The sequence below is a fragment of the Engystomops pustulosus genome, chromosome 4, assembly GCF_040894005.1.
Source record: "Engystomops pustulosus chromosome 4, aEngPut4.maternal, whole genome shotgun sequence".
Classification (NCBI taxonomy): domain Eukaryota; kingdom Metazoa; phylum Chordata; class Amphibia; order Anura; family Leptodactylidae; genus Engystomops; species Engystomops pustulosus.
In genome coordinates this window covers 137,494,134-137,510,827 of record NC_092414.1, presented here as the reverse complement: position 1 = coordinate 137,510,827, position 16,694 = coordinate 137,494,134, and the positions used below count along the sequence as shown (strand labels likewise).

Here is a 16,694-nt window from a genome sequence, read left to right as displayed (position 1 = left end):
TTGATGCAATGGTAACGACTTCTTGAAGTAAAGCAGGATGGCAATGAAGCCCTCACACCAATATTGAGCATCAGTGCTATAGAGCAAATAGCTTTGTGGGTTAAAAAAATGCAGGGTAGTTGTCTCCTGGGGTAGACGGGCACTCTTACGAGACACAGCAATGACACCATTCATTTGATGCAACTGTCCACAGCCAGTTTTATGTTTAAAAAAAATTAAAGGTAGCAAAACAAAATAAATTCCTAGGCCATCTGGCCACTAACCAAAGATGGGCTCTCCTAACCACCAGAGACTGTGCCTACTGCACAGCCTCCTAAACAACACACACCAGCAAACTCACAGATATTTTCCCCAGGTGCCGTGTGAGACCTGTGGGTCAACACTGCTCAGCTTATATCATCCCAGCACAGCTGTAGGACAGCCCAAAACCCAGCACAAAGTCTGGTTGGAGTGGGGTCCACCCTCACCTCCCTACTCCAGCAACACAGGTCCCTAGTAGGTTTCAGAAAAAACACAGAGACATCTGCAAACTGACTCATATCCTGGTTGCTTTTAGTAACAGGCAGAACTGAGATATCTTGGCCGAACATACAGTACAACCCATCCACCACTTCTCCACACACTTGTGATTTATAGTTGGGATAGAGGGAATTTAATAAAAGACAAGTTGTCTATCTATATATAAATATGCTTAGCTCCTCTTGCTCTATAGCAAATGATTGTAAAGCGCTTTGAAATATACTGGGGCTTATTTACTAAGGGTCGGACTTTGCACCATTTTTGGTATTTGCATTGCTTTGACAGGTATTTAACAGGGGTCTGCGCTGGGATTGTGTCACATGTGATAATTTTTTGGCACAGCTGCACTGGCTTTTATGCGACAGAAATCGGGGGCGTGCAGTCGAACTATCTGACAGCTTTGGAGTGAGCACGGGAATTAACTTTCAAATTATGTCACAAGCCCAAGCACTTACATGAACCAGGAAGAAGAAGATGAACTCCGGGGGACCTGAGTGGGGAAGCGGCACATGCAGGATATCGGGAGCACGATCTTAGTGAATCGCAACAGAGTGCATTATCGTCGGACAAAGCACTTTCGGGGAACTCCTCGGATCGGGTAAGTAAATGTGCCCCAAGTAAAAAATATTTTTTTTTTTGAATAATAAATCCCATGCTCTGTCCGAATCAGTCCCCCGATTTCTGTTGCATGAAAGCTGGCGTGATTGCGCCAAAATCTGATCGCGTGCAACACAATCCCCTTCTAAATACCTGTCACAGCCGCGCGAAACCTGAAAATTTCTAAAATCCGACAAAAGTGCGTTCCGCGGGACCCCTAGGAAATAAGCCCCATGGTGTCTCAAAGCACAGTAAGCCAGGCGACGGTGCCACAAAAGATAGGACAGGACCTATTTCTGCCCGTTTTCAAAGCCTGTGTGCTTCGGCCAGGATTACAGCCCACTGAAGTACACGGTCGTGTGCATGGATCCTTACTTTGTAACTAAAGCTGTACTAAAAAAATTCAACTACAATTATTGATAACTGAGAATGTGTCATTTATCTCGATAATTTTAATACAAAATGGCAAAAACAGGCTCCTCGTGCACAGGATTTACTGTTTTGTTGTTAACAAATTTTTATACTTTGATGTGTGTGTGTGTACTGTAAATATACATATATATATTTATATGTATGCATACAATATGCATAATCAAACATGGTAATGGTTTCCAGAGACCTCCTTTCCATTAGTATGACATATACATTCCATGATGATATCACAATTCTTTCACCTTCAACATTCTACCATGGCTCCTAGTTACAGTTCTTTTCCTGCTTACCCTGCACGAAGACAGAGAATTGCAATGGAGCTCCAGGTGTTTCTACATATCTTCACTATTCTGCTATGCCATTTTGTGGACCATGCCACCAACCTTCCAGCCCCTCCCAGTAAGTACACATGTAAACTACAACGCTTACAAAAAGAGTGTCACGTAGGTGCAGAATGCATTGATCGCCTCTTGATCTTCCATCCTACTCCAAAATGTTAAGTCACATTGAAAAAGCAATACTCCATTTCCAATCTTTCCTCTGGGCACAATAAATGTGCAATAATTGACATTCTGCTATGTACAAAGCACAAGGCTTAAGATAAATCATACATTTAAAATATTATTTGCTGTGGTTGACTTCTCTTTGCTCCTAATATTGTACGTAGCTGCAGTATATTAACCATAATAGCCTAGTATGTCCTTATAGTTAGATTCAGTCTCCCTAACGTAAAACAAAACTCCAAGTGTAAACTATTCTAGATACTATATGACAAAATGTATCCATCTAAGTTTAGCACAGTTGGTAAAGGCAGCAGATGAAATAACCTTGTGTAATCTGTCAACTGGTGGAAAATAGCTGTAAACATGATAACATTTCTAAACACAAAATTACTTTGTGATATAATTTTTTAATTTTACAATCTACAGAAACAATATATAACTGTATAATGCAATATTTTTCATGTATATTAATATTGCAGCACTTGGGGATAATTTACCATAAAGTTCTAGAGCTTGAGCTGCATTATTATGTCATATTATGGAATTATGGCATTCCATGGTTGCATCGCAATACTACTACTCCCAACAAGCTAAACAGATTTCTATTTACAGTTATTTTGCTCCTAACATATGCAAATACATACTATGACAATGAATCTTCAGGTGTTTCTACATGTCACCACTTTACTCTGCCATTTTTGGGTATCACCTATGGCTTGCCTTATCCTGGCAGTAAGTATACAATTATAGAAGGCCATAGAGCTATGGTGAATTTAATAGAAATTCACCTGACTTCTAATATTATTTTGAGTTATTTAGATAATCGGTGCACTGCTCCGACAGAATGGATCATTTTTTTCTGGTGCATCTTAATGCTTTTGAATTGTGGTACACGATCCAACGGTGCACATAACGCCCCTTTAGTGCACATTTTTTCTGTGCTGTTAGACGCAGTGCAGCTGCAATGCAAAACTAGTGCAAACATTCTTAAATACATGTGTAAGCAGTTTGCAAATTCTTTCTAGTGGAAAGTCAGACAGAAAACTGGTGCAAACACTTTAGTAAATGTGGCCATTGTGCGCCTGTCTTGATCTTTGCCCTGCAGGGGTGCATCACACTAGATATACTAAGAGCCTCTGATTCTGTGTGCCAGGATGAATTGTACACCAGTTCCTTGTGCAGGCTATAGTAAATTCTCCAGAATGGGGATAACCCAATTGTTGTGAGTGTTGTAGGGTGGAAAAAACTGAAATTCTCTGCCATGTTTGAAAAAAAAGGCATGATAACTGCCCCCCAATATCTCTGAGAGTTCTTTTCTCTCTAGTTTTATTTACTTATATTTTGGATATACAGATAATGAAAAATAAATGATTGTACATATTCCCATAATATAATGGCAAATATCACAGTGGTCAAATTCTTCTTTCCTGTAGAATCTCTTGCATGTGGAAATCGCCCCATGGTAGGATATGATGTCGGCTCACGCATTGTTGGAGGAAAAGATGCCGCTTCCGGGTCCTGGCCATGGTTAGTCAGCATCCAGCGTCCAATTGATGAATCGACATTTCAACAGTTATGCGGAGCCACAGTCTTGACCACTCAATGGGTTATGACAGCTGCCCACTGCTTCAGGAATAAGGGAGAGTAAGAAACAGCTTCATAACTTAAAAGCTAATGCAATATGTTGTGTCGTAGGGTTCATTCAGAGGGTTTTATTGTGTGGGTACATATATAATCCATTCCTCACAGAAAGTCAAATGATATGACCCAGCAGAATCCATGGTGATCTCTGTTGGGAAATAAGCCCTTCACTCAGGATGTAATTTGTGGATATGATACATTTCATGGCTAAAAATATCTCCAATGAGGTTCTGATCAACCAGTGGCAATTTCCAACAGCAAATGTAGCATACTGGATTGCCATATACAATATAATTTTGTAAGGCAGATAATTTATAAACCTTTATATATATGGAGAATATGTATGCAAATAAAAGGATATTACTAAATTCTCTATTGTTTTTTTTGTCTGTTTGCATTGAGAAAAATATATTTTATTGCGATATAAGATGATTTAGATTAATACCAGTGCAACTGAACATAAGTGAAACCTGATCAGATCATTGTGGATTGGAGACACCAGAAATGCCACATTGATTTATACCATACTTACAACACCTCATGTATTACAACCTGTGGCCGTGGAAATGTGTCCTTATTGCCCATGTCAACCAATCCTCAGATTCTGGCCTGTCACAATGGACCATTCGGTCTGCATATTTCTTCAATACATACATAATATTTCTTTTCATTGTTCGAATTTCTTAATTTTTTTTCTAGTTCTTTCTACTCTTGGAGACTCGTATTTGGACTACACAAACTGTCAGTACTTGGATCTGAAGTGCAAATCCGAAAAATAGCAAAAAAGATACAACATGAAAAGTATGACACTGAGTCACAGCGCAATGACATTGCCCTGTTATATTTGGACAAACCAATCTCCTACAACAAATATATACAACCGGCATGTCTTCCTAAGAAAACTGCAGACGTTTCTCTCATGACTGACTGCTTCATTGCAGGATGGGGTGTACTAAAAGAAAATGGTACGTTTTGTCACCGTTTCATTTTTCACTGTTTCATGGCCTGCAGATATAGGAGGTTCTGTTCTTAGTTAGAGCTGAATATAAGTCTGTCTCTTGTGTCCTTAAGGACATTGCACATTTCTGCATTACAGTAACTACCTGTTGAGCTAAACAGACACAGAATATCATGCATAAAATATTCTAAAAGTTGCAAGCAGCGAAAACATTTTCACACGGCGTCCGAGGGGTCATATTACAGGTGATCTAGAGGTGGATGCCACGTGGTGTATCTTTTTTGGTCACCTTTCTGACAAAAAGAAATTGTCTAACATCAAAAAACATTTTAAAGCTACAGTTATTGAAGATCATACATTATTTGAAGATCAGTGTGACTTTGACACTGTGGCCTCACACCAAGTAGCTGTTTTTTTGTAAGTATATACAGAGAAGTAAAGCAGGCACTACACAGAGTATGGAGTTATCTACTTCCAGCTTTGTACACAATGGAAAAAACTGCTGATAAGTGATGGTTGTTGGATCTTTGCTGATCCCCAGTTTATGATCTATCCATATTAATTAGTAACTCTCAGACAACCCCTTTAAGTAACCAATTCTAGATAATATATATCTAGAAGTCCTTCTAGATATAAAAAATGCACAAGCTTCCTGTCTTATAGGTAGCTACAAACATAAGAAGTAGTATTACTAGAAATAATGAAATAAACTGTTTTAATTTAATTTTTACATTGTTTTTTATTTTAAGGGTAAGGAAAACATGTAGCAATTAAATAATGCCATAGGCATTATGCTCACATTGATTAGTATTGAAGTTGTTTCCTCCATAATATGCAAACACATGCCTTAGAAATATGACAAATGTGCAAAATATCTCTCTTAGCTCTTTAAAATATTAAGCAAAGTCATTTTTCTAAGCTCACCATATCCTGTAATGTGTAACCATTACAATGCTAGAAGCCCCTTATATCATTGTATATGGTCTTAATGGTCTTTTGCAGAACCTTTTTGGGTATTAGGGCTTAATATTCCTCCATGGCAAACATCTGAATTGGCCATAACCATTTTCTGAAGCCATAACCATTTTCATTGCAGTAGCCACTTGATGAAATGTGTACATACTTTTGCATATTGTCTATCCTATGTCCTAATAACAAATGGCAAAAGAGAACTCTTTCCCATAGGCCTTAACTGGCCTGTAGTTAAAGCAGCAGAGGAAGGAACCTGCAATTTTCACCTTGGCAAAGCATAGGTGTCATGATGTCATAAACATGTACATAAGAATAACTTATGAACCCTCGGTATGTGTCATATGCTCAAAGTTATTAAATTGAATTTAGTAATATAGCTTACAATATTCTCTTCATCTAATGTATATAAACATGTTACAATATTCCTATCTTTGCAGACCTAGAAGCATCTGAAACTCTTCAAGAAGCTGCTGTACAGATGATTCCCCCCCAGCGCTGCAATAGCAGTTCGTGGTATGACGGTCTAGTAGGGATCTACAATCTATGTGCAGGATATGAGAAAGGAGGCATTGATAGCTGCCAGGTAATGCACATGAGATGGAATGTTTAGTGATAAGTTAAATACCTACAGACATCAGTATTGATATATTTTCTCTTCTGCCCTATAGGGTGACAGTGGAGGACCACTGATGTGCAAAGAGCCCAGGAACAAAATTTATTCTGTGGTTGGAGTAACAAGCTGGGGATCAGGCTGTGCACAGGCTAAAAGCCCCGGAATATATAGCTCCACACAGTTTTTTCTGAACTGGATCCTGGAAAAAGTTGAAACCGATCCTGCCAGCAGGAAATCTATCGGATTCAGCTAAATCACAAAAAGCATATTTTATATGTCCACCAAAGATGTACCTCCTCAAAAAATAAATACGATTTCTGCAAAATAATTATCCTGTATCATTTAGTGTATAGGTCTGAACTTTAGGCTTAGATATGATGATAGTCCAAAAAATAGCTCACAAATTTCAGATGAACTATAGAATTATATCAAGATTCCTCCCAGAGTGTTAGGGAAACAACTGGTGATACATGTATTATTGTAACAATAGGTAGATGAAAATTTACCAACTGTGAAAGTGTAAACTTAGACTAGACAATAGAAATGTGACATATTTATTACAGTGCATGATGCTGGGTGATACATTTGATGCATTATTTGTATAATAGTTGTGTTTTCTAGTTTAGGGATCCACATTTTGGGAAATTGTTATCTATTGGCCTAACAGCTGTTTTTATAAAACTGGTGACTTAAGGTACACTATTATGCCTCTGTACCGTCATTTCAAAAAGCAATTGCGTGGAAGCCCGCTCTTAAATGTCCTGCTGTCAGAAGAATTCTGTGGTTTATGGAAACTTTGAGGTTTAAGCACAGGTAAATGTATAAAGTCCGGCAGTAAGGCAAAAAGCTTGTTATCGATGATATGACGTAAGTAAAGAAATTTCTATGGAAGAAACTTTGGTGTAGTGACGAATTTTATCCATTTATCCCAACTCTACACCAGAAGAACCTGTACAGCTGTAGAATATAAAGTGCTACTAAATGTAAGCTATAGCCAACATACTAGAAAACTGTATGTGTATACAAGAAAGACCAAAGAGAGTGTGTGTAGGCAATTATATACAAAACTTTATTTCATCAATAAATACAATACACAATAGATTCCCAACATTAAAAACACCTCAAATGTACCAACGTACAAGTTACCAAAGACCCATATATGGGACCCTGACAAGCCCATATGTCACACACTGCCTAAAAGGGATCCTTATACCACATGTCACTTGAATATGACGATATTATGAAAATCCAAAGTTCAAAATAAATAATACTATACCACAAAAAGTGTTAGTGCACATAAACAAGTTAGATGGCACAGCTAAAGGGATAGTACTTTTAGTTACTCCTTTCTTGGTTTTCATAGTTACCAATCTGGTTTCTAATCCCATGGGCAAAGTATTTTCAGGCAGTGTGAGGTTTAGTCCCATTTTATCTATTTTTTCTGTCATTTCAAAAAGGTAATTATGTTTTTTTTTCACATAATCTTTAGGGGAAACTTAAGTCTAAATACTATTTCAAACTGCCATGGGTGGTCTGTGAATCGAGGACTGTCAGGACTGACATTGTCCAGGAAAGAACTCTGCACCATAGTATAATCATGATCAGGGCCACCATTATATGGGGAATTAGAGGACTGCAGTCCTAGGTCCAGTCATTAGATGGAGGCCAAACTGCCTCCCGGCCAGCACATACAAAAATCTGCTTAACTCACCTTTAACTACCTATATGGTGTGGACTACCTATATACTAGGGATATATGCTTTGGCTACCATTATGTGTGGGTACTACCCATATACTGGAGGCATGTGTGACTACCTTTATAACGGAGAGCATGTTTAGAGACTACCTTTATACTGGGGACATGTGCGGAGAATACCTATCTACTGGGAGGCATGTGTGAGGACTACCTATCTACAGGGGACATGTGTGGAGACTGTCTATATATAGGTGACATGTGTGAAGAATGCCTATATACAGGGGGCATGTGTGGTGACTACCTATATACAGGGGCATGAGTGGGGATTATCTGTATACTGGCGGCATGTGCAACATATCCCACCGGGGCCTAGCCTCTTCTTGGGGCCTGGAGGCAGCCGGGGCCCAGAATACCGGAGTGGCTGGTGGTTGCGGCCTAGGCACGCTGTGGTCATGGTGCTTGGTATGGGGATCGGAGGGCTGTCCTGTGGTGTGCGCAAGAAATATGGAGGGAGAGGCTGATGTACTGAATCTCCCTGGGGCAACCCCTGAGTGTCTGTAATATATGTACCTGGGTAATGGAGAGCCCTTGGTGATACAGCCTTATCCAGGGAACAGACGGAGGCAACGTTATGCAAAATAACTCAAAAGTTCTTTATTATAACAACTGCAGGCAAACGGCCAAAACGATCTAGGTGCAGATTCTAGATTACTGGAGTGGTCATGGAGAGTGGTCCTCAGGAATTGGCTCACCAGCCTGGTAGCAGATGCAGGCTGGGATGGCTGAGTATCAGCCCTGTGACCGGATGTGCTCTATAGTGAGACTGCGGCCTGAGAGGCCTGTGGTAAAAGCATGTTCTCTAAGATCTCTCTGGTAAGAGAGCTGGGTTCCAAGAGGCCTGTGCTCCCACTGCACAGGACTTTTATCACTCCCCCTGGTCAGGTGGTAGAACCTCTCCAATCACATGCCAGGTTACAAGCCAACAACATCATTGGTAAACATTATACACATAGTTAACTGTTGCCTTTCCAGGCAGTATTCACAAGCTGTATTTACTAAATCTCTCATGTTACAGCTTCTGACATGGAGAGGGATACTTTCGCAACACCTACTTAACCCTTTGCATCCGCAGTGGTGTTGCACATGTGTTGGGGATACCTATATATTGGGGGCATGTGCTGTGACTATCTACTGGGGGGCATGTGCAGTGGATACCTATCTATTGGGGGCATGGGAATTTTGTACTTTATGTTATATGAATAAGGGGGTGTTGTATTTAATCAGTACAAGAGGTACACTATATATAATAAATTTGGGGGTGCTTTACTTGCTAAAATTCATTTCAGAGAATGAATTTATGAAGCACTTACATGCAATGTGGCATAATAGTATCAGATGGGAATTAATGTGGGGGAAGGGGGCAAAAATCTTGTCAGTCAGGTGTTGTTTTGCAAGGAAGCAGAAACTTAATTCATTATATCTTCTATAATGTGCCTGCCCTCTGCAATGGGGTCGGTTCGTAAAACAGGAGGACTGGTGCATGATTCACATATCAAACATGGCATTAGTCCCCTTGTACAGAAACGTGTGCTTTCCTGGGTCACAATCTAGGTGCAGGAGATAGGAGGGGTGAACGCTCCTCACCCCTCCAGTCTCCATAGAATGCATTCCACCCAGCCAGGTCATGGTGCAGTGAGACACAGAGTGCAGTGGAATTTGTGGATCCAAAATATGGGGATTTTAATAATACCTTAGCCTAGACCTCAGTGTCAAAGGGCTGGAAATAGGGGTCACATTGGCCCTTCTCTCTGGACATCAAGCTGTGAGCAGAGCTCACATATCAAAGACTAGAGAGAAAGACCTAGCATTCCTGTCAAATAGAGAATTTATAGTATCTGTGGGGGAGATTCATCAGAAGTTGTGGGAAAATGAAAGCTGTGCTTTGAGTGGTTGCTATGGGCAACTAAAACAGTTCTGCTCTTAGACACTTCTAATAAATCTCCCCTGTGATCTGGGGAACTAGGGGCCTAGATCAGTAGAACCTTAACCGATCTGCCAGTGACTGAGAAACTGTCTGCAGGAGGCAAACTTATAGTTAAACCAACCTAACCGGAGGGTGGCATTACCCTTTTTTTTTTCCGGTGGTCGGGCCTCACATAACCCTCAGAGGCAGGGATAAATGTCAGTTGGTCAGTACACTGGTTCCACGGGAGATACAAAGCCTTACAATTGGATAGTGGTGGTTAAAGTTGGAAAAAAAACAAGTACATGGCGAAATGGGCACATTGGTGTAAAAAAGGCACAATGGGTACAAAACTTATACTAATGTTACTTCTCTGGGCACAGTCCGAAACCACTTACTAACATGTGACGTATTAGCACATCACACGCAGAGGGTGCAACTGCGACCGGACCCACTGATTGAGAGGGGCCTGTGGCTCTTCCATGTGCTGCACCTGCACAAGAAGAAAGTGCAGTGCCCAGCACACAGTAGATGAACTGTGGCAGCTGCTGGTTTATGACTGTTGGTGCTACCCTGTTTCCCCTAAAATAGGACATCCCCCGAAAATAAGACCTAGTAGAATTTTGTTCAAGCTTAGAAATATAAGGCCTCCCCTGAAAATATGACCAAGCGTCAGTCATTGCAGCAGCTCCCCCCATGTCGTACATTAGTATTAGTAGATCATTTAGATACCACAAGAGGTTGTGACATGTGGGAAGAAATCATGGGATAAAATCTGACTGTTGCGCTGCAAATGTGATACAAGCAGCTACCCGGAGAGGAAGGGGATCATTTAAGGAAACTGCTGTTGCTAAATGTGAGAGATTGGGGGGCAATGATTCAATTAGAAATAGAGTCACAATAAATTCTACATGAAATAAGTTTGGAGAGTTATAAGTATGTTAGAGAAGTTTTTTTGTCCAACAATAAATGTGAATAATTTTTCATGTAAATACAACACATCTCCTGAAAATAAGACCTAGTGCCTGTTTAGGAGCAAAAATGAATATAAGACACTGGGGCAGATTTACTTACCCGGTTCATTCGCAATCCAGCGGCGCGTTCTCTGCGGTGGATTCGGGTCCGGCCGGGATTTATTAAGGTAGTTCCTCCGCCGTCCACCAGGTGGCGCTGCTGCGCTGGAAAGCATCGGAACGCGCTTGAGTTCACCGGTTCGGGCTGAGTGAAGGTAAGTGCAAGCTCCGTGACAGATTTTTTGTTTTAAATGCGGCGTTTTTTCCGAATCCGTCGGGTTTTCGTTCGGCCACGCCCCCCGATTTCCGTCGCGTGCATGCCAGCGCCGATGCGCCACCATCCGATCATGTGCGCCAAAATCCCGGGGCAATTCCGGTGAAATTGGCGCAAATCGAAAATATTCGGGTAACACGTCAGGAACACGCGAATCGGGCCCTTAGTAAATGACCCCCACTGTCTTATTTTTGGGGAAACAGGGTAGCACCAATGGCAGGTGTTATGGGTGGGTGTTGTAAGCCCTCTCCATACTCCAGTAACAGACATGTAACTAGTATGTCACACATTGTTAAGGGGTTAATATGTATGTATATTTTATGTGTGCACTGAATATGCTGTATGTGGACGCGGTAATCAGTCTCTGTAAAAATTAAGGAAAGGGAGGAGGAACTCCGGCTCAAAAGTAAACTTCAATCCAGGTAGGTAAAATCGAAGAGACTTGTATTGAAGATAAACAAATAACATGATAAAACGGATTGGCATGGGTAGCGGGAAGGGTCCCTGGAACGCCTACGCGTTTCGGATAAACTCTGTATCCTTATTCATGGCTAGTGAAGGTCAGAATGACTAACTATATATATGGACATCAGAAGGGTCACGCCCGCACCGAGGGCCAATCAGCTCGAAGGTGAGGGAGTGATCCAGAAACATTAAAACTTGTTAACAAATTTGTTTACAAAACTTGTTTACAAACCATCACATAAATTTTTAAGATAAGAACATAGTTATGCATCATATTGTAAAGAGAGCAAAATACATGTTGATTACATGATAATAAATTCATTGCAGTTTATATCTGACAGATTACATCCAAACGTTTGTTTAAACCATTATTCGATTTGTTTCCAAAAAGGCACCTACATTAGGAAATATTCTGTCACCTAGCCTATTTACTTCAAAAAATGACATCAAAAGGAACCACTGGTTTTCCACAACAGGTTTTTTCAAAAGTGGTCATAATAAATGCACTTGTTGCAATCATGCTACTCCAGCACGGTTTTTTCAGTCTATGTGTACACAGCAGAAGTACAATATTCATAGTTACATAAACTGTAATACGAAATATGTTGTGTACATCATATACTGTGAAACCTGCAGAGTCCAATACGTAGGTTGTACGAGTGGTGCCCTAAAAACATGCATCAGGAGACATCTCTCTGACGCTAAAAACAAAGATATAGTTAACATTTCCATGGCATCAAAACATTTTCGCACCATCCATGGTGGTGACTGCAGTTCCTTTTCGTGCCTTGGCATAGAAAGGATCTCCAGTTCGCCGCGTGGAGGTGATCGGAAAAAGAAGATGTTCAACAGGGAAACATACTGGATTTTTTGTCTGGAAACTCGGGTTCCCAGTGGTTTAAACAAACGATTGGATGTAATCTGTCAGATATAAACTGCAATGAATTTATTATCATGTAATCAACATGTATTTTGCTCTCTTTACAATATGATGCATAACTATGTTCTTATCTTAAAAAATTATGTGATGGTTTGTAAACAAGTTTTGTAAACAAATTTGTTAACAAGTTTTAATGTTTCCAGATTACTCCCTCACCTTCGAGCTGATTGGTCCTCGGTGCGGGTGTGACCCTTCTGATGTCCATATATATAGTTAGTCATTCTGACCTTCACTAGCCATGAATAAGGATACAGAGTTTATCTGAAACGCGTAGGCGTTCCAGGGACCCTTCCCGCTACCCATGGCAATCCGTTTTATCATGTTATTTGTATATCTTCAATAAAAGTTTCTTCGATTTTACCTACCTGGATTGAAGTTTATTTTTGAGCCGGAGTTCCTCCTCCCTTTCCTTGATTAAGTGCCTCCTGTGAAGCGGGCGATATCCGAGCTTGAGTTCACTTCTCCACTAATCCACTGCGTCCCAGGTGAGCTGACAGAACAGTTTTTTTGTATCTGTAAAAATTAGGTTACGGGCAAGGGGTGCAATAGGCTGGCCGGGAAGAGGTGAAATGTAATATAAGAAGGGGCTTCACCTTGCATCTATACTGCACTATATCTATATCTGATCTATATCAGCTCTTGTCATTTTTATTGTATGGAGGAATAAAAAGGGGTAATAATTATATTACCGTATATACTCGTGTATAAGCTGAGTTTTTCAGCACACAAAATGTGCTGAAAAACGTCCCCTCGGCTTATACACAAGTCTATTACAAAAAAAATTACTCACTTAAAATAAAATAAACTTATATACTCACCCTCCAATGTCAGCGCAGCTCCCCCATGTCCCCGATGTCAGCATGTCCCGTCTTCTTTCTTCTCCACGGCTCCTCTTCTTTCTTCTGTCATGGACGCGGCCAGGTTTTCTTCCTGGCCGCGCATACTATGGCGTCAGCAGCGGCCGCATCATAGATGCGTCTGCTGGAAGAAAACATGGCCGCGTCCATGACAGAAGCAAGAAGAGAGAAGAGGAGCCGCAGAGAAGAAAGACGGGACACGCCGACATCAGGGAGCCGCGCTGACATCAGGGAGCTGCGCCGTCATAGGTGGGTGAGTATATAAGTTTATTTGTTTAAGTGCTGTGGGGGCAGGCTGTATACTACTAGGGGCTGCTGGATACCACATGGGGGCTGGCAGGCTGTATACTGCTGGGGGCTGGCTGTATACTGCTGGGGGGCTGGCTGTATACTACTAGGGGCTGGCTGTATACTACTAGGGGCTGGCTGTATACTACTGGGAGCTGGCTGTATACTACTAGGGGCTGGCTGTATACTACTAGGGGCTGGCTGTATACTACTGGGAGCTGGCTGTATACTACTAGGGGCTGGCTTTATACTACTGGGAGCTGGCTGTATACTACTGGGAGCTGGCTGTATACTACTAGGGGCTGGCTGTATACTACTAGGGGCTGGCTGTATACTACTGGGAGCTGGCTGTATACTAGGGGCTGGCTTTATACTACTGGGAGCTGGCTGTATACTACTAGGGGCTGGCTGTATACTACTGGGAGCTGGCTGTATACTACTAGGGGCTGGCTGTATACTACTGGGGGCTGGCAGGCTGTATACTACTAGGGGCAGGCTGTATACTACTAGGGGCTGGCAGGCTGTATACTACTAGGGGCTGGCAGGCTGTATACTACTAGGGGCTGGCTGTATACTACTATGGGCTGACTGGCTGTATACCACTAGGGGCTGGCTGTATACTACTAGGGGTAGGCTGTATACTACTAGGGGATGGCTGTATACTACTAGGGGTTGGCTGTATACTACTAGGGGCTGACTGTATACTACTAGGGGCTGGCAGGCTGTATATTACTAGGGGCTGGCAGGTTGTATACTACTAGGGTCTTGCTGGCTGTATACTAAATGGGGGCAGGCTGGCTGAATACTACATGTGGGCAGGCTGGCTGTAAACTACATGGGGGCAGGCTGGCCGTAATTACATGGGGGCAGGCTGGCTGTATACTACTGGGAGCTGGCTGGCTGTATGCTGTTAGGGGCTGGCTGGCTGTATACTACTAGGGGCTGGCAGGCTGTATACTACTGGGAGCTGGCTGACTATATACTACTGAGGGCCTGCTGGCTATATACTGGGGGGGTTTGACCAATGTATTTCCCACCCTCGAGTCAATAGTTTTTCACAGTTTTTGGCGGTAAAATTAGGGGTCTCGGCTTATATTCGATTATATACGGTACCCATCTTTTCGTCTAAATCCCCTAACCCCTGCCCAGCACAATAAAAATGCTCATCTGTGGTGGTGGTCACATTTAGGATCGAGGGGGGTCCCATTAGGAATTTTGCTCCGTAGCCTACTGAACCCTAGTTATGTCACTGACTTTCAGACAGTAGATGGCAACAAAAGTTAACTATTTGTGGAATGGTAGAATTAGAGATCTTACTTTCTTAATGACCCATCTTGAAGGACATTACACATCTGAGCATAGAAGAGTTAGGTTTAAAGGCTGCAGGGGTTTTCATTTCAGACATCCCTATATTCAGTCCATTAGCAACTAAAAAACATGCTTTTGATGTCAAATTTAAAGCGTAACTGTGAAGCTATATATATTAATCAAGTTCACAGCTGCACCGCTTTAGGAAGCTTTGTCTGGGTGCTCGCCCTTCTCAGTGGTTTGACTCTCCACCTCTTCATGCATAAAAGTAAAAAATAGGCTGCACACCACAATATGAAAAAGAGTGGGTACCCAAGTGCTACGTTTCGGATCCTCTTCAGAATCCTTTCTCAAGCCAAGTGTCAAGGATACAAGTTCATTCTTATATACAAATCGTGGATCTCCCGCGTTACAGGCACCACTCAAGCACCCGGTCCGCACGGTTTAGTCCGGAGGGACGGTGTAGACACCGTTCCCGTTCTGTCCGATCTCCCTCTCGTTCTACGTATTCCAGACGGAGGCAGTCGCGATCTCACAGACAGTAGGGGTTCTGGTAGATCCAGCTGGGGTGAACGTATTCCCGGCGCCCTCCATCATCATCCAATGGCAGACACGGCTGCCGTAGTGAGAGTTGGTCTCGGAGACAGCATCTGTACAGGGTGATGATGTGGTTGGCGCCCTCAGGGCAGTGTTAGCGAAAATGGAGGCTGGTGCCTCGGTGGTATCTCCAGGGGCATCATCATTGCCGCCTGCGCAGGTTTCAGGTTCAGCGGGGATGCTTTTCAGAGATACTTATTTTGGTGGCGTTACCCCTTTGGGTACTTAATTAGCGACTGACCTAATTAAGTATGATGAGGAGTTTAGGCGCAGCTTAGCGGCAAGCCCTTATGTTGGTAGGGCGTCTAAGGCGACGGATGTTTGGATACAGTTCATGATGTCTTAGAAACCTCAGACTCCCTTTCTTTCGGGAACCACCTCGGGTTCAACTTCCGGGGTGGCCTGCAAGAGACCAGGGATTGTTGGCTGTTCAACGGAGGCCACAGTGCTCCATCTGTGGCGGGGCCCATTCTGCCCTCCGCTGTTTTAAGAGGCAAAGACCCTCATCCAAATCTGCTGCTAGCGGCAGGGGGGAGGACCCCGGTGCAGGTACAAAGGATGCGCCCGTGGCTAGACAGCTAACATCTGAAACAGATGGCAAGAATGCTGCTTGGTTTTAGTTCAGGTTTTCAGATTCCTTTTGTTCCACTGTCCGGTTTGGTTCTATAATTTGAAGTCAGTCAGGGAGAACACTGAGATCATTGCTGAGCAGCTGTTGAAGGAAGTTGAGCTGGGCAGGATGGCGGGCCCGTTTGTTGACCTGCCCTTCAAAAATTTGCGGGTGTCTCCCTTGGGTTTGGTTCCGAAGAAAGAATCGGGTAAGTTTAGATTAATACATCATCTTTCCTACCCACCAGGTGACTCGGTTAACGATTGCATCCCCTGGGAGCAGGTGGCGGTATCCTACACGTCCTTTGACAGAGCGATACTGCTGGTTAATAGGGCCGGTCCTGGCGCCCTTATGGCAAAATCGGACATTGAATCGCCCTTGGATTGCTCCCGGTACATCCATCATGTTTTCATCTGTTGGGTTGCAGACTTGACGATTCTTTCTTCGT

At 42.4% G+C, this 16,694-nt stretch overlaps 1 protein-coding gene across 1 annotated transcript; it reads left to right on the top strand.

Moving 5' to 3' along the window:
* Window positions 1–2,484: 2,484 nt before the first annotated feature.
* Window positions 2,485–6,563, top strand: LOC140127213 (acrosin-like). The gene is made up of 5 exons (XM_072147626.1): window positions 2,485–2,783; window positions 3,485–3,695; window positions 4,392–4,657; window positions 6,060–6,205; window positions 6,291–6,563. Exons 1-5 carry the CDS (start codon window positions 2,498–2,500, stop codon window positions 6,486–6,488), a joined length of 1,107 nt encoding a protein of 368 aa, XP_072003727.1. The 5' UTR covers window positions 2,485–2,497; the 3' UTR covers window positions 6,489–6,563.
* Window positions 6,564–16,694: the final 10,131 nt, after the last annotated feature.

What these genes read in the sequence shown, in the direction of transcription:
- LOC140127213 (XM_072147626.1), top strand. Translation starts at nt 2,498, where the DNA reads ATGCAATATTTTTCATGTATATTAATATTGCAGCACTTGGGGATAATT. An exon ending in TGGCTTGCCTTATCCTGGCA is followed by an intron (nt 2,784 to 3,484) that starts GTAAGTATACAA and finishes TCTTTCCTGTAG; the next exon opens with AATCTCTTGCATGTGGAAAT. An exon ending in GAGGCATTGATAGCTGCCAG is followed by an intron (nt 6,206 to 6,290) that starts GTAATGCACATG and finishes TCTGCCCTATAG; the next exon opens with GGTGACAGTGGAGGACCACT.